Genomic DNA, 26000 nt, shown 5'->3' with positions numbered 1-26000 from the left:
ATCAGCAAGTGCATTGGCAACGGTCATCACCATATCCTACCAATATGGTGATCTAACAAGGTTGAAAGGAAGCCCATTGCTATAAATGCAACAAGCAATGCTCTCATCTACAACCTCCCTCGCTTCATTTTTAAAGGCATTTTTCAATGGGTCTCTTTTATGCGAAAGAAAGGGGGCATTCTCTTCTCAATAAGATGGTGACAATGGAATGAAAGGACAGTTTATCTAATCCTTTCTTGGCAAGAGGATGTGCTATTTCCTTTGATCTACTATTTATCATCAACATCCTTTTGTTACTTAATATATCCCAGCATTTGTTGCTTTGGAAACCCTTTTTTATTTGGCCCTTGACAAATTCTTAATTCCAAGCTGGAAATAGCACACAAATGAACTTTCATTCGATTGTATGAATCTTCTACTCAATTCGAAATTGGGTACAACACCAAGGATAACCCCCACCACCAAGAAGGTGTTCAGTCATTGCCATAAGTTGCTAGGCAACTGAACTAGAACTACCAACCATTTTATATGAACATTAAAAAACCAAAAATATTACAAATCCACAACCTTGCAACTTTTTCTTTTTTTTAAAAAGTGTACATAAAAGGTTTTAAAAACATTTTTATTAAAAAAATGAAAATTCTTCAAAACTTGAGAAAATTTACAAGATTTGCACTCACTTTTGCTGGTTAAATCTTCCGCATGCTACTCTTTCCCCTTTGTTGGTGTAGGTTAAACTCTCCCTCAACTTCAAACAAAAATGAAGCAACCTTGAAAAAACAACAATAGCAACTTGGATACAAAAAAATGTTGTTTTGGTCCCTTGAGTTTGTGAAATGAAAGAAACAAAGCATATGCCCTCACTTTAGGGCAAATTTAGGCTTTTTTGGAAATTTTTTATTTTAAAAAAATCCAAAAAGTGTTTTTTTTTCATTTTCTGGGCCCCAACACCATGGTTCCCCCTAAGTTCACCCAGGGTGCTCGCAGAAGGCACTAGGTGAACCCAACAGCGTACCAACCCCAAATCCATATGGGGGGTTCCAAGAGTACCCAATAATTTAGAAAAAATACTAACCTCAAAATTAATCCAAAAGACAGAGTTACGAGAAAAAATAGTCTAAACGACAAATCTTTGTTTAGGATACAGAAAAGCTTGGTGCCAAGAACACACTTTCGAATCTCAAGGAACCAATCAATGCCTGTTTTCTCTAGGGTGTAGTTTGCAGAAAATATCAATGACAGATCATGGATTTGTCTCACAAAATCATTTGAAGTAACATTCAGTCTACAGAAATTATTAATGACATGTCATAACTTTGAGTCATGCAAACTTATAAAACTAGTTGAATTATGTTCAGTTGGCTGGAATGTTCAAACACCCCAGATTATTTAACTTATGTATTCAGAAACCATAACAACAGGCCACAATTTTGAATCACATAATGCCATTCAACTTATGTAGTTAACAGGTCAAACATTCGAATCCCACAGAACAATTTAACCTCACATCAACATAAACCAAGAAATAAGACCTAAGGCCCATAGAAAATGGAATAAGCCAAAAATCTCAATAAAAGGATACAGTTTCAAATCCTCGGGAACTATTCAATTCAATTTTAGTTTGCATTTTGCTTGTCGTTAATTTAATCTCATCTATAACTCAAACCGCAACGTAACATTCAGCAATTTAACAGATAACTTAAATGAGTTCCCTTCTCGCTAGGGTTTAGTATGCTTAAGAGAGCAATGATAGGTCAGTATTTCAAACCCCATTGAGATATTTTGCTTGTGTTCGGTTTGCACAAAACCTCGATTACAGGTCACAGTTTCGAATTCCTGATTGCCATTTAATTTAAAACAAAAAAGTTAGATATGAATAAACAGATATCTGAGTTCCTAAAGCAACGCCTGCTTTATCTTGGGTTTGGTTCACGCAGAATCTCAATAACGTTAAGCATGCAAAAAATCTAAACGAGAGATCATCATGATGATCCGTACAAACATATTTTACTTAAGCAGAGAAGTTATAATCACGGGTCACGGATTCACGCCCTACAAGAGCTATTTAACTAAACAGCAGACCAAAAAAAATTAAAAATTAAATTAAAATCGATGAAAGTCACTGTTTCCAATCCCATAGAGCCATTCAACTTATGGATAACAAGCATGTTGCAGTTTCTAATCCGAGCGGGCAATTTAATCCTACATAGGCATAATGCATATTAAAAAAAAAGCAAAATAAAAAACAGAGTGACATATGAATGCATAAACAGATAAACACTGACCTCGAAATTAAGCTTAGGAGCGGGCGGCAGTTCGGCTAGAAAATCAGCGGGCTTCTTAGTGCTTCGGTGCATTTCTTCTTCGACCATTCTGTCCACTTCAGCTTTAACTTTGGGGTCTGCATAGTCGTGGTCGATATAAGGCAGGGCGTCTATTAGTTCGTCTGAAATGCCGCCCCTCCACTTTGAGCGCAAATCGTCTGGTGCAGCTTCCAGCATTAATACTTGCTTACTTCCCATCGATTTACACAAGAATCACGCAAATGAAAGCTATTGCAGAGATTTAGCAGAGACTTCCTACTGTTACCGCAGTTTAAATAAAAGAAATAAAGGGTACTTTTTGAAGGGCACCTATGCCTGGCTTTCCATCCGCCCGAATCGTTTATCTCTGCCTAGAGAGGGGAAAATTAATTTTCCCTCAAGACACGTCTTACGCAATCAAAACAGAAGACGCATTGCACTGCATCAGTTCCTGCGATAGCATGCTGGTTTTGATGGATTTAGAGATTAATAGTTGTTTTTCGGTTATTTTTATGATCGTATACCAATGGTAAAATGGATATCTTAGGCGTTCACATGGTGTTGAGTTCAAAGTTTCTGAAATATTCAAAAAATAAAATAAAAAGAAGAGTAGTGTAAAATAGCATTGAAGAGTATTGATTTTCTTGGATTTATTGTTTTTTGATATTTTAAATTATAATTTATTATTTTGTAATTGTGTTTTGGTTGGTGTTTGTTAGCATATGGAAATGTTTTCAGTTTATGTATATGTTTTGATGTTTTGTGTAGCTCAATTTATCTATTTAGAGGTAATGAAAATATGTTAAGAGGTACACAGTGTTGTTTGAGGAATAGATATCGATGACGACATTGGTTTGTGGAATGAAGAAAGATTCCAAGTGAGTGCTTTTAACTTGTTGATTTTGCTATTGGAACTTTTGTGGGTGGATTGGCATTATAGTTGGAGTTTGTGGTGGAAGTGGGAAGCTTATGTTTTCTTGACTATGGTTTATTGTTTTTTAGCTATGCTATGTTATGTTGGGTGGTTGTTAGTGTATGGTTGGGTGTTATGGTAGAAGTGCAAGAGATTTTTTTGGGTGGTTGCTTTCTACAGGGAGTATAAAGGAAGTGGATATGTGTCAATGGCATGGGATGTTCAAGGAAGAGATATTGGTTGCAAAAGTGGTTTGTGGAACTAGTAAAGGATTTTAGGGACAGTGGTGTTGTAGTTGGAGGCTATCATGGAAGCAGGAAGGTGATAGATTTCTAAGTATGGTTCATTGTTGTTTAGAGCTATGGTATGGTCAATGGTTGTTAGTGTATAAAAATGTTCTTGGTTTTCATATATGTTTTGGTCTTTTGCATGGTTGAACTCATGTGTCGAGGATCAAGTGTTGTGTGGAACTATGAGTGCTTTTTGTTGTTGATGTGTGTTTGGTTTCTTGTTGATGATCAAGGGCTATAATGGATCTAGGAGGGTGAGGTGGGTTTGTAGTGTTTGTCAATGGTATGGGGTGTTCGAGGAATAGATATTGATGGCAACAATGGTATGTAGAACAAGGAAAGTTTTTGAGTGGGTGTTTTGAACTTGTTGTTTTTGCTATTAGAATTGGTGCAGGTGTACCGGTGTTGTAGTTGGAATTTGTGGTGAAAGCGAGAAGCTAATATTTTATTAACTATGGTTTATTACTTTTTGGCAATGTTATATTATGATGGGCAATTGTGTTAGTGTTACGAAGTGTTCAAGGAATAGATATCAGTAGTGACAAAGGTATGTGAAATGAAGAAAAATTTTGAGTGGGTCTTTTAACTTGTTCCTTTGTTATTGGGACTCTTGTAGGTAAATGCAAAACTTGTTGATGATAAGTTGATAGCTAAATTGGATGGTCCTTATATGACCACTATGTGAAGACTCCCTAATAGAGAAGCTTATGCAAATATGAATGTGGAAAGTGGGAGAAACTATTTCATTGAGATAAAAGATACATACTTGAATAATATTCCAAAACACTAGTTCAAGAAGCCAAGGAAGGGAAAGTCGAAGACACCCAAAGTCCTTGTCAGGTCTTATTTTGACGTGAACATAAAAAATATTAAATATGGCGATCTGGGGAAACAAGTTCCTTTGAGTATTGGATGTGTCAATTCATTATTGTAATAGCTTATGAATCCCAGTATGTTTATTGGAGAAAACTAATTGGTAATCATTTGCATAATTGGCTTACGGATTTTTTGAATACAAAAGATTTCTCCATGAGTTTGTATTTATATTATGAAATTGCTATTATGCACCCATGGCCTAGGCCTTGTGAAGTAGGAGTTTATCATGAAGCAATTCAAATAAATGTTTTCTATACTCAATTTCAATTGAATCCTAGCAATAAACGTTTAAGGAGAGTTAAAGATGCATTCACTATGCTTACAACGAGAGAACGTGAGGCTTAATCGAGCCAAAGATTTTCTTCTGAGGCTACAAACTTGATTAAATGATTTGAAAGTTATTTTCTTTTGTTTGTCATTTTTTTAATATTAGATTAGGTGGATTTGATGAATATCCTTATATATTGCCAAGGTATCCATCTAGTCATTTAGTTTTAATTGAGTTGTGCAGGCAATTGGAATCAATTAACAAAAAAGTGCATGGATCTAAAGAAAGTGGGATATAAATTCCATTGGAATTGTCATATTATAGTTATACAAGTTTAGTTGAGGCACAAAACATAGAGAGATGTCTTGTGAAGATAACTATGAATTGTTTTAATTTTAGATATCATCAAGATAGCAAAGGATATGTAAAGAAGAATTTATATCATGAAAGTAAAATTAAGCACCACCCTCGTTTGGAAGATTATTGGGAGGACTACAGAAAAGGGATTGGTGTAGATTAACAATGCAATATATCAAATAATATGGTTTGGATTTAAATGTTGAAGGAATTATAGATGATGGCTCAAATACAATTAATTTGGTTTATTTGGAATCTATTCAATTTTAGCCACTTGCTTCAATTGATTGGAGTAAAATGCAGGACAAGGATATTAATGAAATGTCTTTGGTATTTTTTTTAGGAGCACTAAAAAGTGGTTGGATGCAAAGAGGAAAGAGCACACTAGTAGTAAATGATCAAGATCACCTTCAAGCGTAGTGAAGCAATGTGAAAATTCCATTGTTACATCGACAATCACAATGAATATTAATATTGGAAGAACAGGGTCAAGCACGACTAGGGCTAGTGAGGTGACAATATGAAACTTGATGAGGAATTAAAACTTAAAAGTACTTGTTATGAAAAACCTCCTAAGCCTAGACATAGTTACGAGTGAGAAGAGTTGACATAGAAGTAGATAATATATAGAAAGTGCAAGAATATGATGTTGATCTACATCAAGAAAATGTGTGTTTGTCACGTGTATCTTCTCCTTTATCGACATAAAACCTCTTGATTTCATATAATACTAAGCTTATGTCTCTTAGTGAAATAGGTACTGAAGGTTGTGAGACATAATTAGCATAAAGCATTTTTCCATCCATCTTGTCAACTATCACCTTAAGTACATTTAACATTCCATCTTGTGGTCAATGGTTGAGAGAAATGTAGTTTGCAAGAAGAGGAAGTGTGAAGATGTTAATGTGTCTGAATCTGATGTGGTTGTGAAATTATTATGTAGCTCTTCTGCCAAGGATGGAAAGGCTCATATTGCTTCAAGGTTGATGCCCTAGGAGAACAATACATGGAAAAAGAAAAGCCAATAAATGACAAGGATAAGGAGGATGCTAGAGAAGATGATTATCAAGTTCCAAGGATTGACATGGGACCTTCGACACACGAAGGATGCATACATAATTTTTGGTTTTGAGCTACAAAAATTGTGGAGAGAACGGTAAAAGAGAGAACCGACAATGAGCAACTTGAAGAGTAGATCAAAGTCTTATCTTCTTATATTAAAAATATTTTAAATATTTTAATCGAGGCATTGGAGGGACCTATGCTTGGAGATCATTTGGTTGAATAAGGTGTTGATAAAAATGTAATTGAAATATTTAATAAGTATGAGGCAGTTGGAAAGGCAATTGAGTCATGGGTTGAGTAGATGACCGAAGATGGGCTTTTTTGTATTGAAAGAACTATGAAATTGTACAAAAATATTGAATAAAAGATGAAAAAATGTAGGAAATAAATTGCAAACAATGAGAAAGGAAGAATCCACTTGGTTTTCAGAAATGAGGGGAATAATAGAAATGTCAAAAGTTGTTATATGTACTTTGCTAAATTAAAAATTGTAAAAAAATAAAACAATATAGCACAACAATGTGGATTAGGAGTATTGATTGGAAGTTATTGGTTGCTAGATGAGGTATCAATGAAATAAAGAAGGTTTCAAAAGTAATGGAAAACATTAAATTTGGTATTTTTAGAATCTATATGGCTTTTGAGATAAGGGTTGTGATGGAGAATCAGTAAAGTCTAGAGGATATTTCAGTGCTAAAATAGGAGTTAAAATATCTTATACAAAAGTAGTTTTTTTTTTTAAATGCAATTACAATCACATTGTCCAAACTATCAATTTGTCATGTGCAACAACTAGATTAAAAGGAGATCTAGAGGTCATTGGAACAAGGGTTGAAAGGGTTGAAAAGTCTATTGTAATTTGGAAGCAATGGTTTGTGAAAATAATAGTGGTAGAGACCAGGGTCTTCATAAATATTGTAAAGCGGTACAAAGATTATAGAAGTGGGTTGACTGTGATAAATAAATCAATAGTCGTGGTGTATAATACTGAATTTGGAAAGTGATGGGCTCTAGAATTGATACCATTTTACCTATTTTATTCCATCTTTCAAAAGACACCTTGTATGCTTTTAAGACCTTATCATAAACATTGGTAATACCTTTTAAGCTTAATAAATGATATATGGTATATAATTAATGCATGTGTTTTGTGAATATTTATGAATGATATAATCTTATGATGTTGTAAATGGTAATAAAGTGGATGAATGCTTGCTTCTGAGATACTAACTTGTAGCAATAAGTCCTGCTACTAACTCACAGCCAAAGCAAACCACCTACAACGAGGTGTTCCCTGCAACTCACAAGATAGTGGTCGATGAGATGGTATATGGAATGTTGTTGTCAAGGAAGGGAATTGTCAGATGCTATTTTTGTTTATGTTCTTATTTTAGAATAAAATACACTCAAAGAACATGGAGGAAGTTGCAGGATAATGAGACATCGTTCATAATGGTATTTATATATCTTGCATTTTTGTACTATCTTTGTTATATTGCAATTGTAATAAGAGTCTAATTAGAATTGTGACTTATATTAGTTAGATTGCTACTATTAGTTGTATACGGTGAAAATGGATACAACAATAATATTGAAAGACTAAATGAATTCAACCACAAAACCCTAGCCTAACAACAACAAAGATCCACCATAACATATGAAGATTACCTAAGACAATGCAAATCAAATGAAATCACAAAGATTATACCATCACATGTCTAATAGGGTTTGAATCTCCATTCTTCCTATCTCCATTGATCTTGCTTGATATATTTGCTTTCAGATTCTATGTGTGCACAAGAGCTCAACAAAGAACGAAAATGTGGTTGCAAGTAGGATCGCATACGAAAAGCGTAGTGTAGTCAAGTGCATAAATTGATTAGCCAGGGTTTGATAATGAAGGAAGCATCTCCTTATATAGAAGACACCATAAGAAATGGAGGGATAAGATTGAGAGGTGTAAAAAGAGGTCGGCTATGATTAGAGGGTAGGTAAAGAAAATAATAAAATAATGAAAGGGGTAGGTAGTGTAGGAATTAAGAGATGAATGACATGTGTCATGGGTAGAAAGGTTAATGAATTAATTAAATAAATAAAGATTTATTTAATTAATAGAAGAAGTGGGATAATTAAATAAATGAAATATTCATTTTATTTAAGAAAAGGGATAATTTAAATAAATAAATGTATTTATTTAAATGAGAAATAAGGCTAGAAGAGGATAAATGAATTAATTAAATAAATAAAGATTTATTTAATTAATAGAAGAATCAGGCTAAAATAATTAAATAAATAAAATATTTATTTAATTAGACTAGACAATTTTAGGTGTCTACATTTTGCCCCTCTTTGAGACAATGCAGCTTGTCGCGTTGTTTCAAAGAAAATAATATGAACTGATACAAAGTTGCCCCAAGATGGGAATGATATGCCCCCTCGAGAGATTGGATGAAAATGTCTGAAGAGATCGCAGGCAATCTCTCGATAAGAAAGAAAGGCTAGAATGGACTGACAAGATAGGATAGAGTGACAGAGTCACGAGATAATGAAGACTGACTCGGGAAACGAGGGCTAGGGCTAGGGCTAGGGTAGTCTATAAGATAGACCACGAGGGGAATACATCCTCATTGTCATCCACACATCCAAGAGATCAAAGTGCAAAGCGAGATAGAGCAGCAGCAGTCAGCAGCGATGGCATTGGTGCATAGATTCGATCGCGTTCGTCGATTTCAGAGGCTAGCCGACGCAAGAGAGCCGGTAAGTACCACAAAACCTCCTTGTACTTTGTTGTAATAAATGTTGTCATTAATGCATCATAGGTAGTGCAATAAATGCATGTTTAAGAAATGTCGAAAATGTCCAAAAATGTGTAGGTGCATCTACGTAGGTGCCAGGCGCGTCTATGCTGGGAAAAGCGTTTGTGCCAAATGTGAGTGCGTCTGCGTTGTTCAGGTGCATTTGTGAAATGTGGGCACGTTTGTGTAGGACATGCACGTCTGTGCAGAGCATAGGCACGTCTGTGTATTTCAGGCGCGTCTGTGCAGAGTAGCACGTTTATGCAGTCTATAAGCGCGTTTATGTCATGAAGATGCGTTTATGTCTTCAAGGTCAAATCGGTAGTTTTGTGATGAACATACGTTGTCGATTGGATAAGCTGCTGAGAGGATACACTCAAGCAGGTCCTCTAGGGAAGACTAGGATAGCAGATAGGGCTAGGATTGACAATTTTGTGATAGAACATACGTTGCCAATTAGGAAACTACTCAAGAGGATTCACTCAAGCAGAGGCCCTAGGATAGGATAGATCAAGACACTTTGTGATGAACAGTGAGTACCAAGACATAGTACTTTGTGATGAACAGGGAGTACTAAAATATGAGCAGCACTTTGTGATGAACAGTGAGTACAAATGTGAGCAACACTTTGTGATGAACAGGGAGTGCAAAAACGTAGTACTTTGTGATGAACAGGGAGTACCACTAGGATAATCAGCAACACTTTGTGATGAACAGTGAGTGTCACTAGAATAGAAGCAACACTTTGTGATGAACAGTGAGTGTTACTAGGATAGAGTACCATATGCACTTAGATAAAAAGTAGCATTTTGTGATGAACAGTGAATGCCACTATGACTGACATGATTGATTTGGTTGACTGCAAGAGTATTTGCCTATGCTAGAGTCGCGAGAGAGATTCTCGTCGACTCAAAGGTTGCAACCAGAGTTGACATTCGAGGACAGAGTTGCCATTGAGGGTATGGGTTTGCGACATATTATGTATGTGCCTGAGTTTCGGGCGAACCTCGGGTTGTTGACTGCGCTGGCTGAGAGATGGCACTTAGAGACTTGTACATTTCATTTACCGATGGGTGAGATGATAGTCACCTTAGAGGATGTTTACAGGATTCTGCGAGTACCGATCGATGGGGAGTTGATTCCTTATGATCGAGAGGGAGATAGGGAGGCCCTGAGATGAGTGTTTCAGGATCCAGGCCTAGAGATGAGAGTTGGACACGTGGCATGGGACACGATGACAGCGACAGGACTGGCACTACCAGCAATGTTGGGAGGAGTGATCAGTGGGTTCCTATGTCCAGACAGGGTGACACGAGGGTTGCTTGTGGGTTGGGGGAGCACCTTGGAGACACTGGTTACACAGCACACCAGATATGCCTAGGGACCGTGTGTGCTGGCACACTTGTACTATGAGCTGCATCAGTTTGTGTATCATGGATCCGTAGGATTGGGCTGCGAAGTTACATTGTTGCAGGTATGGGCCTATGAGCATCTACCAGTTACCTGATCGATACATTTCAGGGGCAGGGGTCATGGATGCAGTTTTGTGCATTTATATGATATGATTACATCACAGCCATGGATTGGCAGGTTGGAGCATTGGTGTCGAGTATTGGATGAGATCGACACTGTGATATGGAGGTCATACCTTGGGTGCGAGTAGTGGGAGGATGATGCAGTGGATCTACCTTATACCTTCCGGAGTAGATATCTGATTGGGCGAACGCCCTATGTATTGGAGAGACAGCTGTTTGATAGGGTATGTAGGCAGTTTGGCCATATTCAACGGATGCCACGAGGTTCCGGGATGTATGCTCGGACAGTTAGGGATCAGGCACACTTTGGGCCATTGTTGTCGTATGATCAGGTCGTGATGCAACTAGTGAAGATGGTTCCCTTGCCGTGGGATGTGTGGCCAGAGATTGAGGATGCAGGCATGGATGCAGAGTATACTGCATATTGGGCTGAGCATCCATTCCCACGACTGACTGACCCAGGGGAGGCGATAGATGGAGATGGTGGGGGGGATGGAGATGATGATGGAGATGGTGGAGGTAGAGGTCGATGGAGGAGGCGGGGTGCAGTTGGAGAGAGGAGAGTGGGTCCATGGAGAGAGGGTGGGGAGGAGAGACAGGCTCAGGTGGTGAGGGGTCGCGGTGGATTGCCATTACAGGTGCCAGCAGCACAGGGTCCTAGACAAGTGCAGGACAAGGGCAGAGACAGGTATAGGCAGAGGCACAGGGGGAGCCATAAGCAGAGCCACAGGGGGCCGAGGAGGAGGAGGATGAGCTGCTTGAGCTGAAGGAGATCTGCCAGGGACAGGCAGATGAGATTCAGGACCTAGAGAGGGAGACAACTAGGCTCAGGAGGTGACTGAGGGAGATAGAGCATGAGCGGGATCAGGCTATCCAGCGCTATACTGAGGCTGAGACAACGCTGAGGGCTGGGAGGCAGGCGGTAGAGGATACAAGGGCTGGATATGCCTATGTTCTATGGGCAGGGGAGGAGATAGGTTACTGGCGAGACCTATATTATGGGGAAGTGCCACCAGAGCAGCGGGCGAGGAGCTTCCACAGACCATCGCGGATAGCGACAGCTACGAGAGGGAGCCAGAGGAGACAGGCGTTCAGCGGTGGGGTTATGGGTCCTCCACCACCACCAGATAAAGGGGACAGGAGGGATGATCCTGGGGCTGGTCCTTCCAGGGCTCAGACTTCATCGAGGCCAGGCAGCTCCGAGGGAGGGAGTTCATCATAGCCTTAGAGGGCTCCCTATGTATCAGTGTTTTGTACCATTTTGTATTATGATGTAGACACCTCCGGGTGATTGTAGCCATGTGATTTTGACATCATTGTATCATGACACTTTATATATATATATATGAGATGATTCATCTTTGTGGCAGCTATATGCATGGGTACCTATGTGATGAGATGTGTTTTATGATGTATGTTTCTATGTGATGGTTATGATGTGGATGCAAATATCTACATGAGGAAATGCAATATTTTTGTTCTTTTATGTTTTTAAATGTTATGCAAATGCAAATGTGAATGTATGAAATGCAGATGAAAATGATAATGCAAATGACTATTTACATGATGAGAATGTAAAATGTTCTAACATATGTTGTGTGCATGATGTGATGCAATTGTGATATCTATATGTATGTATGAAATGCTTAATATGTGGTAATGCAAGTGCAACTACATGAAATGCAAATATTTTTGATGTGTCATTATACTCAGTCATGTGATAGCGGGCTACATAGACTCAAGAAGGATGATGGAAGTCAATCAAGAAATGGGGATGAAAGATAGAAGATATGAAAGTGAAAGAGCTTCTTGTGCGTTTTCATCATTGAGCTTTATTATGGCAAGTAGGTTATGACAATCGAGGCATATGTTCGACCCAGAAAGTCATTGTACCTGTTTGCATGGAGATAAGACAGTCACAAACAAGGAATGCCCCAGTTCACACTAGACTCTTAGTGTCCTCATATCCTTGGACAAGTCATAGCATTACTAAGAGACAATCCACAGACAGCAAAGAAAAATAGGTGACGATACCCCATCCTCGCCTTTCTAGTCAAAGACATCCTGGAGATAGAATCTCTAGTCAGAGACATCCTGGAAAAGCTAAAAGACATGTCACCAAAAAGATAAAATCAAAAGAAAACCAAGACTCAACACCAACATCCACTCTAGTCCTCAAGCTTAGTGTCTCTTGTCACTTGTATAAGTCTTATTTGATTGTGGTCACAATGTTTACTTTCACAAAAAGGATAGATAGCACTGAACCTTAATGTTGCCTGAGTCTGTTGAAATATTTGATTTGTTGAAGTCCATTGCTGCTGTGTCTCATCTGAAACTGATTCAATCCATGAAACTGATACTTTATTGCGGAGAAGACGGAACTTTATTGCGAATTGGCGATGCAGATGTTGCTTTATTGCGGATTGTGCGCGGATAGACTGAAGAAAACTGGGAGAAATTGTACTCCAAGAAACATGTGATGCTCTCAGTTCCACACCCATCACTAGACGTAGGATTTGTCTTAGTCACAGATAGGAGCTGATTTATTATGGATGGAGAAAGGTGAAAAGGGAGGTTATTATGGATGGCTAACCAATCTTGGGTAGATCAATAACAAGCCATGATGGGAATGCGTATGTTTATTATGGATGAATAGGTCGTGAGTGTGTGCAAAGTGAAAGGATGAAATGGAATCCTGAAGGAGGGAGGAGCAATGTCTCTACACATGGCGCCGGTGACCCGGTTTTCACCATGGTACTTGCCCAAGGTGCCATCGAAGTGGTTTTCACCGTTGGACGAAATTATTTCTCTTTACTTTTTTTTTTTTTTTATTTTTTTTTTGTTGTCACAAGGCGCCTGTTTGCCAAGTTTTCACCAAGTAACGATTTTTTGTTTTATGATTTTTTTTTGTATTTTGAATTAGGATACTCCAAAGAGCTATGTGTAAAACCAGTGAAGGTGCATGCTGTTGATAGGATCCTCTAAAGGTTCACCCTCTGTGGTTGAGAGCTGATATGCACCAAATCCATATGCTGTTGTAATGATGTAAGGACCAAGCCAGTTTGGTTTGAACTTGCCCTTCTTCTCTCTGTCTTGCTGATTTTTGAGGTTTTCTCTGAGAACCAAATCACCTACCTCAAATGTGCGAGGCTTGACTTTCTGATTGTAGTTGCGACTCATTCATTGTTGATAAGCCTTGAGATGATTAAAAGTAGTTTGTCTGCGTTCATCTAATAGTTCAAGCTCTTGTAAGCGAGAGACCCTATAGTCTTCATCACTGATAATGTTTTGCAAAGAGACTCGTAAAGAGGGTAGCTCGACCTCAATAGGCAAGATAGCTTCAGCGTCGTAGACAAGTGAATAGGGTGTAGCTCTTGTAGGTGTGCGGACACTTGTGCGGTAGGCCCAAAGTGTGGGATTAAGTTGGATATGCCAATTACAGCCAGCATCGTCTACTGTCTTTTTTAAGATTTTAAGGATTGTTTTATTAGATGCCTCAGCTTGACCGTTACCTTGGGGGTAATATGGTGTGGAGAAACGATGGGAAATATGGAAGCGGTCACAGAGTTCACAAACATCCTAATTTTTGAAGGGACGCCCGTTATCGGTGATAATGGAAACAAGAATACCATATTGACAAATGATATAGTTGAGAATGAATGTAGCAATTTGTTTTCCAGTTACTTGCATGAGAGGCACAACTTCGATCCATTTTGTGAAATACTCTGTGGCAGTGATAATGAATTTATGACCGTTGGAGGATGGATGGTGAATCTTGCCTATGAGATCGAGTCCCCACTGACAAAAGGGCCAAGGAATCGCAATTGGTTGAAGTTCTTGTGTTGGCGCATGGATGAGGTCTCCATGAAGTTGACATTGCTTACATTTCCTGACAAACTGATATGAATCTTTTTCCATATTGGGCCAGTAATATCCAGTCCTGATAAGTTTCTTGGCTAAGGTAGGACCACTAGAATGTGGACCACATATCCCTTCATGTACTTCACGTAACGCAATCTGAGCTTCGTCGCTTTCCAAACATCTAAGAAGAGTGCCATCTAGACCTCGACGGTATAGGACATCAGCTAAAATGACGTATCGAGAAGATTGGCGAATGAAAGTGCGACGTTGGTTATTGGATAGGTCAGGAGGAAAGGTATTATCACGAAGGTATGTGAAAATGGAACCATATAATTGGGACTCAGGACTGACGACACATATTATCTTAGTAGGAGTGATTTCATATGAAGGAACCAAAAGGTTATCCACCAAGAACTCATAGCAGGTCTCATTCTGAAATAGATCGATCAGTGAAGCAATTGTAGCCATGGCATCTGCGGCTCAATTCTGCTCTCTTGGTATCTGCTCAAAGTCTATCTTTGTGAAATGTTGTTTCAGGTCATCCACCATTCTTTTGTAAGGCATTAATTTCTCATCCTTTGTTTGGTAGTCATCAGTTGTTTGACGAATTACAAGTTGAGAGTCCCCAAAAACACAAAGTTCCTGGATCTTCCACTGAACTGCAATCCGTAATCCAGTTGTTAATGCCTCATATTCTGCTATATTATTAGTGCAGGGAAATGATAATCGATATGATTTTGGTATAGAATCCCCTTGAGGAGTTATGAAGAGGATGCCAGCTCCTGCCCCATGCTGTGTGTATGAGTCGTCAAAGTATAGTTGCCATGGCTTTGCATGTGACACTGTTAAAATGGATTCATCTAGAAATTCTGAAGTTAGAGGAACATCATCTATCATGGGGGCATCTGCTAACTGATCTACAATAGCTTGTCCTTTTATTGCTTTTTTGTCCACATACTTGATGTTGAATTTACTCAGGATCATTACCCATTTGGCTAGTCGCCCAATAAGTGTTGCTTTATTGAGAAGGTATTTCAATGGATCAATCTTTGCAACCAACTTAGTCTTATGAGTTAGCATGTAATGTCGTAATTTCTATGAAGCAAAGACCACGGTGAGACATGCACGCTCAATTGGTGTGTAGTTTAGCTCATATCCCACCAATGTGCGACTGATATAGTATACTACCTTTTCTTTGCCCTTAGCAACTTGTTGTGCTAAGAGTGCCCCTAGTGTTGTTGAAGTAGCTGATATGTATAGTAATAAAAGCTGATTTGGAACTGGTGGCATCAAAGCTGGCGGATTCAGAAGATAATCTTTGAGTATCTAGAAAGCTTGTTGACAGTTATCATCCCATTTGAATTTGATGTTTTTATGTAGCAAGTGTTGAAAGGGATTACATTCATCTGCAAGTTGTGCTATGAATCTTCGTATGGATTGAAGTCTCCCTTGCAAAGATCAAAGCTGACTAATGTTTCGTGGTGGTTGCATCTCTAGGATGGCCTTGACTTTTGCTGGATTGGCTTCAATTCCTCTTTTTGATACAATGAATCTCAGGAGCTTCCCGAAGGTTACTCCAAAGACACATTTCTTAGGATTTATTCTTACTTTATATTTTTCCAACCGATCAAAGATGACTGAAAGTATGTCCAAATGTGTATCTCTATCTATTGATTTTCCCAAGAGGTCGTCGACATAATCTTCCACAGTAATGTGCATGAGATCATGAAAGATAGTAGTCATGGCTCTTTGATAAGTAGCGCCTGCATTTTTTAGCCCAAAGGGCATGACATTCCAGCAGAAGGTTTCCCAAGGACAAGTAAATGCCATTTTGTGCTGATCCTCGAATGCAATTTTTATTTGATTGTAACCAGAGAATCCATCCGTCAAAGATAACATCGCATGACTTGTTGTGAGATTGACGATCAAGTCAATATTTGGTAATGGAAAATCATCCTTAGGACAAGCTTTGTTGATGTCTCTAAAATCTGTACATATTCTGATGCTATGATCTGGTTTACTAATAGGCACTAAGTTGGAGATCCATTCAGGATAATCAATTGGGCGTATGAATCCGACATCCAATAATTTCTCAAGTTCTGCTTTGACTAGTAATGCCACTTGTGGATGCATCTTTCTTAAATTTTGTTACATTGGTTTTGCCCCCAGTTTAACTGTCAAATGATGCATTACCAAATCTGGATCCAATCCAGGCATATCAGTGTATGACCATGCAAAGTTGATTTGTCATTCTGTGAAGAAACTTATCTCTGTCAAAGATTGAGCCAGGAATATGTTGTGTGGAACTTCTTCGGTGCCAATATTTGTTTTGATAGTCTCTTCTACCAACATGGATGATTTTTCTTCATATGATGCCGGGTGAATATCGAGCCTTCCATCTTCGGGTGCCTCAGAGAGGTTTTTGCCCTCAGATACATCCTTTCTTTTTACTTTTTTGGGGTCAGATAGCGCCACGACGTGGTTTTCGCCATAAGACCCTTGATCTGTTTTTATTTTTATATTTTTGCGACTAGAAGGTCCGACACCCTCACCAAAATATGCCACGTTGTTGAGTTCTATAGTGTATCCCGCTTTATGGTCCCCAGGGGGAAGATCCTCTCGTATGCCAAGATAGTCAATAAGGGCTTCATCATTTTGGAATGTGTCAAACTGTGCAGGTCCTTCATGGTCCCAGTCAATAAGTTGGTGGTGAACAAGGGGAAGGCCTTTGATGTCTTCAAAGTTAGCGGGGTTAAGAGTGAAGATGCAGTTATATTCAGGTATGTCGAGGTAGTTATTGAGGTCATCATTGGCACTCTCCTCATCAGTCTCAATCGTGAATGAATCCAAATTATCATCACTAGAAGCACATTCCGGGACAGGTGTTCTCATTCTATGTGATTTCAACCCAGGACCTAGAGGCAAAGACTGTATGGGATCCTCTGGGGTTGTTTCTTGACCAACTTTGAATTTCCTATTAAATTCCTCTTCTTCTGTTGGTTCACTTGGTTCTCTGAATGTCTCGGTGAGCTCATAGTCACTAGAGGATTTGTCTGAACCCCATTCCCATTCATTGGAGTCTGTGGAATAGCGATTTTCTTGTTGAATTTTGGTAGCTTTGATTTGTAATGCTTCTTCTGTCTTTTGAGTATGAACCTTGGAAGTCATGAAGCCAAGTCCTTTGGAACATTCCTTTTTGAGTGTCAATTCAGGTTGTAAAGGCTCAATGATGCCTTCTTTTCTTAATCCAAGAGGACTTTTGCCATCATACCTGAATTTTTGTAGGATCTTGAACCCTTTACTTTTCACATGGTATGTTGATATGATCTCGTGTATCATTTTCAGGGTCTTTGTAAAGCATTTTGTATAAGTCTTCTTCTTCCACTTCACCCCATTTTTGGAAGATTGTAGGATCCCATTTAAGTGTAATGATAGATACCCGCTTAGTAGGATGTGGTCGTCCATATTCTTTTGGTGAATTCATGACTTGTTGTAAGTACATGGTTTGATTCAAAGTGTATTCACCCATACCCTTGTCCTGGAATTTCCCTTTAAGCTCACCTTGTTTTGATGTCGAAGGTTTTAATGACTCGGGATCAATGTATGCAGAAGAAGGAATAGCTTCTCTATTACTTGGGATGATCGTTTCAGTTTTTGGTCTCAATTTATTGCAGTATATGAATGGATTAGGATCTCCATTAACTGTTATTTCAACTCCGTCGTGAGGAAACTTGATGCATTGGTGATATGTAGATGGGACCGCCCTCATTTCATGAATCCAAGGATGTCCTAGCAATATGTTGTATGTGAGATCAAGATCTAGTACTTGACAAACCACATCCTTTGTGGCCAGCCCAACTCGAAGAGGTAAGTTGATTATTCCCTTGGATGAACGCTCTTCATCATCATATGCTTTGATGGTAATTTTGTTTGTAGAATTCACAGCTTTGTCAGAATATCCCAATTGTTTAATAGTGCTCAATGTACAAATGTTTAGACCTGCTCCTCCATCTATCAAGACTTGTTTGATTCTATGTTTGTGTATGAAGGCTTCAATGTGTAATGGTGCATTATGTGGCTGAGTTACGGAGGCGTCATCGGCTTCTGTGAATGTAAGAGAGTGTGGAATGGAAAGGTATCCCACCATGGTTTGAAACTGGTCCATGTTCAGATCAGTAGGAACAACAGTGTCTCTCAAGATTTTGTCAAGAATAGCTTTATGTACGGGGGATATGCGTAAGGGCTCAAGGATGGAGATAAGCGCAGGTGTCTTCCCTAACTGTTCTACAAGGTTGTATTCAGGCTTGGTTGATGAAGAAGCGGTGTTTTTAATCGGGGCACCTTGGCACCTTGCAAAGTGAATTTACCTTGACAAGTTGTGACATTACATTCAGAGGTAGGTTCGAAAGAAGATCCAACACCTTTTAGGACAATCTTGGGTCTCTGGGTAGAATTCTCAGGGGTTTTATCCTTGATGATAATAGTAGAGACATAGTTATCCATTGAAATGTGATTGATAGTTGAATCATAGTTATAGGATGCTCTAGTATAGTTGGTCTGGTCATCTGTGGCTGCAGCTTTTCCCTTGTCATGCTTTGGGAATGGTTCCTTAAACATTTCATGTTCTTGATTGGACGAGTGTCCTTCAATCTCAATGTCACCTCTATCAATGAGATCTTGTATGATGCTCTTCAGTCGATGACAATTTCCTATCTTATGACCCTTGCTCTTATGAAATTCACAATACTCATCATCATTCCACCAATTTGGTTTGACCTTTGGCTCATATGGAGGAAAATCTAGAATTGTGATTACTTTGTTTGCCACTAGCTTCTTGAAAACTGACTCAAGTGGTTCTCCCAATGGGGTGTACTTCCTGCGTGATCTAGAAGTTGTCTGAGTATTCACTTGATTGTTTGTAGAGCTTGATCCTGAAAAAATGATTTTGGGTTGCATTGTATTGGCATCAACAACACCATCATTGACTGTGTTCTTGTTTTTATTCCAATATCTTGGCTTATCTTTTCCTTTAAAGTCATCTTTGTTTTCCTTGAATATCTTAATGACTCCTTGTTCAATTAGGACCTTTTCTGTCGCTAAGCCTTTTTCAATGACATCCTTGAAGGTGGACAAACAAGCTTTCCTTAGATCATAGCCAATGTCTTTGTTAACATTCTAGGTGAACATCTCCACCATTTGTTTTTGTGGAATTTCACAAGAGCATCTGCTGGCTAGATTCCTCCATCTTTGTAAAAATGATGAAAAAGACTCTCCATCCTTTTGCTTGGTGTTGCACAAAGTAGTGACTGATATGTCTGTCTCTATGTTGTATGAGAAATGTTGGATAAATGCCTCTGCTAAGTCACCCCATGACTCAATTCCAGGTGGAAGTTGGGAGAACCATTCCATAGCTTGATCACCTAAGCTTTGTGGGAATAATCTCATCAAATATGTCTCTTCTGAAGCTACCTCAATGCAAGTTGTGAAAAACTATCTTATGTGTGCCTTAGGATCCCCTTTTCCTCTATACTTATCAAACTTGGGTGTCACAAAGTGTGTAGGAAAAGGAGGCATTGGAATGCTCTTATCAAATGGATAAGGACATATGTCTCGCACTGTGTATGTTGGCTTCGGTGTATTTATGTCCTCCATTTTCTTTTATAAGTCTTTGATTTGCTGTTCCAAATTGTTCTTAGGTGGAGACTGACTTCTTGGACCATACCCCATGCCTGAACCACCGGGTGGAGGAGGAGCATGTTGCATATATGGATGATATTGGTCATGCACATGTTCATATGGAGGAGGTCTATAATGATGCTATGTATATGGACCACTTGGTATAGAGTCATGGTGAGGAATGAAATATCTTCTTTGTCCATGTATACCATACTCTATATGAATGTCATGAGTTTGTTCTAGTGTGTTGCCCCCAAATTTGACGCGGGGTTTCCTTGTGTCCAAATTTTGAGCATGCCTTTGAATATCCAATTGCTTTGGTGGTTGATCCTTAGCATTGGTATGTGATTGAGCATATTTTTTTGCATAAGACTTCCATAATGGTCTGTGAAGGTGAGTATCATATGCTTGACCATGTGTGTATGGGACCTCTAGTTTTTTAAACAAAGATGATGGTGATTCAGACACAAGATGTGCTCCTCTATTGCCTCCACTATTAGGCCTCCTTTGATCCATGTTGAGGTGAGGTTGTTGCAAAGGTTGATTTTCCATTATTTGAGACATGTCAAAATCATGAGGTATCTTGGCTCCACTTTGTGCCATCATTTGTAAGAAATATTGTCTATCTCTCCTCATTATTTCCTCAACCAATCTATTGAAATGAGGATTCATAATGGTGTCTTCCACTTCTGCTGAATGTATGGAAAAGTTATCCATATTGTCATTGTGTGTATCATTGTTGTTTGTAGTGTCCATGTGCTCAACATTTGGAACGTTTCTATAAGCATACATGTCAGGTAATGTAGTATGATCAGAATTGAAAAAGATATCATTGTCATACTCATAGGAGCTCATGTTTGCGGACTCTTGAGCCTCTTTAGTTTCTCTCCTAGATTTTTGGGAACGGGTTTCAACCATGAACTAGGTATTGACCAAGATGTGTGAGACTAGATGAAAATGGAAAAGAGTATGGAAGACCAAGAGTTGGATGGAATGTAAATGAATCTGAGGTGTACTTGCAATGTCCAAAATGTAAGACCAAGTATGTATGTAGTAGAGTAGGTGTGACTTCCAAAAAGAGGATAGTTTCTCTTGATGAGGTAAGTTGACCTTGACTCTAAGTAGGACCAAATGAGACCCAAAGGTGATAGACCTTGATGAGGGACCACTTAGCAAAATGTTGTTGTATGTAGTGTGTTGACAAAGTATGACGAGGACAAGCAAGTGACCTTTTGACTCAATTTTAGACAAATGTGAATGTAATGTAAGGTGTAAAGCAATGATGGACTTTGTGAGACCTAAAGACAGGTTGAATGCTTGATGAAAACCTGAAGAGATAACCTAGGAAGCTCAATAAGTCCAAAACTGACTGTTCTTGTTTGCTGAATTATGAAAGTTCTCAATCCTGAACACAGATGTGTCTGTATACTTCACAGACGCCCTTAAATGACACAGATGCTATTTTGACAGACACAGACGCGTTTCTGAGATGTTGTAAATGAGAAGTTGCTCAAAACACAGACGCGTTTCTACCCTTCACAGACGCGGTTATACGACACAAATGCTATTCTGTCAGACACAAACGCGTTTTTGCAATATTTGTGCAATTTTTTCTAATCTGTGAAGTTGCTTTGTTGTGACCAAATCTGAATGTTTGACTATTTTTCATGACAAGAGGACACAATGTTGATGAGGACTCAATGTTTGCAACTTTTAGACTCAAAAATGACTCAAAGAAAAGTGTGATGTCTGATGTAAAATTGTTTTGCATACACTTGAAGACACAAAAGACACAATGTTTTGATGTTTGGTCTTGAATGTTTAAATGTTTAAAATAAGTCAAGCACAATTCTTATGGCTGACCAAGACAATAGTTGTTGATCCCACATGGATTTTCCCCCGAGGCTACGCTATTCAGAGTAGATACTTAGATGCTTGACCCCACTGGCTCCACCCTCGACACTCACTTCTCGAGGCAGCCAAGCATCAATCCCCACAAAAATTCCTCGTGACAAACTTTGTATCTCTACTAATAACCGTATGTGTGTGGGCCACTACCAGAGGTCCGACCTCCTGCCCAAACAACTAGAAGGATTTTGGCTTCTAAAACAAAAAGGTGCTAGTAATGGCATCTGCTCGTGTGGCCATACATGCGACACTTTCAGCTCTGTAAATACAGAAGGCTCCCAGCCGGTAGGGGTTACGCCCTACAAATGATCAAATAAATTTGATCAAATGGGTTTATGGGGAGACATAGTGTCGGTATGAACTAATCAGCACACGTTATTCATAGTTTTCACCATGAATACAGTTATTTATAGTGGTTTGGAAGAAGATGGCTTTTATTTTGCTACCACTTGGGTTGTTCTCTCCTCACTAGTAGTCCTAATGACCACACGGGGAGACAGGCCCTCTAAAGTTTAAACAAAAAGAGCCTATTACTCAAGACACAATAAATGATTCAATTTTAAAGCACCAATTGAAGTGTTTGCTAGTCTATGAAAACAAGGCACTCAATAAAGATCAAAAACCCTTGCCAAGGTCCTGCAACAAATATTTGTTAGTAGTTTGGATTGTTTCAAATGATCACCCCTTCCTGCAAGCACACAAGTTAGGTAAATTTTAGATCCAAAAGACTTTGTGAAATGGGGGCCTTCGACAAAACGATTTTGCTTTCAAGACAAGTTGCACCAATTTCGTTAGCTAGATCTAAAAATGTTAGCTCAAAATAAACCAGATCTAAAAAACCGAATGACTAAAAACTGAATCAATGAAAACCCCCAAAACAAAATCAGTGCACATAGACGCGATTACCATAAACACAAACATGGCTTCTTGACGCAGACGCGCTTCGGTGAAACACAGATGCGGCTCTGGAACGCAGATGCGGCTTCTAGACGTAGACGCGCTTGAAAACCCCACTGACGCGACTAGGGAACACAGACACGATTTTCGGAATCTACAAAAAAAAAAAAAATACTGTCGAGGGTGTGGACGCGATCCTAGATGTTTCAGATGCGGCAAAAAACCAAAAACGTGATCTGAAAGTACACAGATGCGAAAATACCAAAATACTGTCGAAAATGTCAGATCTGCAACTTCAAAACACAAAATCTACAACAAGGATGTTAAATGCAAAAGGGACAAGAGTCCCACTGGGCGTGCCAAAATGTATACGGTGAAAATGGATACAACAATAATATTGAAAGACTAAATGAATTAAACCACAAAACCCTAGCCTAACAACAACAAAGATCCACCATAACATATGAAGATTACCTAAGACAATGCAAATCAAATGAAATCACAAAGATTATACCATCACATGTCCAATAGGGTTTGAATCTCCATTCTTCCTATCTCCATTGATCTTGCTTGATATATTTGCTCTCAGATTTTATGTGTGCACAAGAGCTCAGTAAAGAACGGAAATGTGGTTGCAAGTAGGATCGCATACGAAAAGCGTAGTGTAGTCAAGTGCATAAATTGATTAGCCAGGGTTTGATAATGAAGGAAGCATCTCCTGATATAGAAGACACCATAAGAAATGGAGGGATAAGATTGAGAGGTGTAAAAAGAGGTCGGCTATGATTAGAGGGTAGGTAAAGAAAATAATAAAATAATGAAAGGGGTAGGTAGTGTAGGAATTAAGAGATGAATGACATGTGTCATGGGTAGAAAGGTTAATGAATTAATTAAATAACTAAAGATTTATTTAATTAATAGAAGAAGTGGGATAGTTAAATAAATAAAATATTTATTTTATTTGAGATAAAGAGATAATTTAAATAAATAAATGTATTTATTTAAATGAGAAATAAGGCTAGAAGAGGATAAATGAATTAATTAAATAAATAAAGATTTATTTAATTAATAGAAGAATTAAGCTAAAATAATTAAATAAATAAAATATTTATTTAATTAGACTGGACAATTTTAGGTGTCTACATTAGTTACATAGGAGAATAAGTCATCCGTATTTCCATAGAGGGTCGATAGATGCTAGCAAGTAGTTTTAAGTCTTAAGTAACTACTTTCAAGATCGGGTGTAAAGTCCAAATCTTGTCAAAGTTTGAGGTTATCAATAATGTATCAGTTATATCATAGCTTCTATATTATGCCATGTATTGTTTTGTCAACCTAGTGAAGATTGTTTTTATTAGTTATATATCTATTTTGAATGTTGAGTAAAGAAGGAATGTTGATGTCATTCTGAGTTGGTCCAAGTTTATGATTATAGGTTATTACACTCAAGCAAGGGTCACTTGAGGTATTGCAATCCTCTTTATAGTTCATATTGTTAATGTTAATATCAGTGCAATTGTTAAGTTAATTTAGTAGGGTAATTGTTATGTCATTCTTCTTGAATTAAATTGATATAATCTATTGAGGGTACTAATAGGCTAAGATTGTGAGTTCCAAGTTGCAACATAATTAAATTTTTCATTGCCTGCAACAACTGTTGTGTATATAGTGGATAATAATTAGCGGGAAAGGATCCTCACAATCACCATCTATCAAAAAAATAAGGGGAAAAGTCGAAGCTACTGCGGGAATGATGAATTTTTGGGGGGATTCTGCAAATGCGAAGGTTGGATTTGGCGGTCTGAGAAACCCCGACATGGCCTCAACGTCTGGTAGGGCTCCCCCTTTGTAGGAGCAGCCATGGATGGTGGTGAAGAGCAAAAGAAATTTAAGGGCAGAAAGAAGATGGGCAGCATGGGTTAATAATGATAGTCATCTGCACCGCCAGATTTGGGCAGTTCTAATTACTTCATCGATCCCCTCATTTGCTTTGGGGGAAAATCGGATCCCATTGGGATACAGAGCTCCTGAACCCAGTAATCAACATTTTCCCATCCAAATGGCCCATTATTGATTTCTTCCCCTAAGAGATCCCGTGAAGGGTTTGTTAAAACCTACCAGCGTCAGGTAATTTCGTGGTTTGGGCAAGCCCAAACATCAAAAGGGCGCTGAAAATCCTAGACCAAGGCCAACATACAATAGGTATCCAAAAAAAAAATTGAACAATGTCAAACTTGGGGCATTTTCCAAACAAGGATCTCAAAACCCTAGGGTTGTCATTCCCGATTGCATTGAAATTTTGGCACCTAGTGTCGACTCGGATTTGAGAGCCTACTATTTCAAACACAACCTCTTTGCCAAATGGTGTGGTAGGGGTCTTTCCCTCTTTGCCATTTTTTTATTTTTGGAGGAATTCATTTAGCGGCCAGGTAAGTATTACTACCCTCTCAAACAATTTCATTTACATAGAATGCTACAAGGAAACGCTGAAATATAAATCACTACATGAAAAAAATGTTTTTTTTTAGGGTTACAATTTTAAATGCATTGATTGGCACCCTAAATTTGATGCCAGTACATTCAAGTTAGATAAGGTGTCTAGATGGGTTATTTTTTAGAATGTCCCTGTTGAATTTATGCATGACCGCATTCTTATTAATATGGGGGATAAACTAGGGGGTTTCATTGGTTTGGAGGAAAACTGGACTAACGATTCGGACATTAAAATGTTTATAGATTTAGATTCTAATATTAACAACTTGAAAAACATAACTCTAACAACAGAAGATGGTAAATACGACCTTAAACCAAAATGGTATTCCAAACCGATCTCCAATGAAATATCTTTTCGATCAACCAAATGCCCTAGATTTGAGAGATCCTAGAATCTGAAACCGGTAGAACCAGTTGAGAGGGTAGATATTAAATTTAATAATGACATTGGGGTTTTCACGATCAATTTCCAACCCCAGCTAAATGGCATTAACAATCCCTCCCATATCCATCCCTATAGTCATGAAAGGAGTAAGGAGACTGGGAGCACGAGGAATGTTGTTGCCCCTAAGACTGACAATATTGAAAGATCTCCATTGAATGATAATGAGAGGCTAATTCAAAAGGAGTTCAATAGTGTCATTAATAATCTGATGGGTAAGTTAAAGGAGGAGATAGTAGATGAATCTGACACTGCCACTCGAACTTATGTTGCTCTAGGTCCCCACTTCGGTGTAGTTAGGTATGATGGGGAAATGAGAGT

The 26000-nt window shown here is 38.5% G+C and overlaps 1 protein-coding gene across 1 annotated transcript in view; it reads right to left on the bottom strand.

Annotated features, from left to right (window-relative positions):
• The window catches only part of LOC131049285 (pre-mRNA-splicing factor SPF27 homolog), a 116020-nt gene extending 113175 nt beyond the window's left edge, over positions 1-2845 (bottom strand). Inside the window, exon 1 of the mRNA XM_057983338.2 lies at positions 2286-2845. Within this exon, the coding sequence (XP_057839321.2) occupies positions 2286-2522 (237 nt within the window). The 5' untranslated portion in view covers positions 2523-2845. The remainder of the gene's footprint in view (positions 1-2285) is intronic.
• Between the last annotated feature and the right edge of the window lie 23155 nt (positions 2846-26000).

This window comes from Cryptomeria japonica, chromosome 10 (genome assembly GCF_030272615.1).
Source record: "Cryptomeria japonica chromosome 10, Sugi_1.0, whole genome shotgun sequence".
Taxonomy (NCBI): Eukaryota; Viridiplantae; Streptophyta; class Pinopsida; order Cupressales; family Cupressaceae; genus Cryptomeria; species Cryptomeria japonica.
Note: the sequence above shows the minus strand (reverse complement) of the source record. Positions and strands in the feature narration are given on the sequence as shown.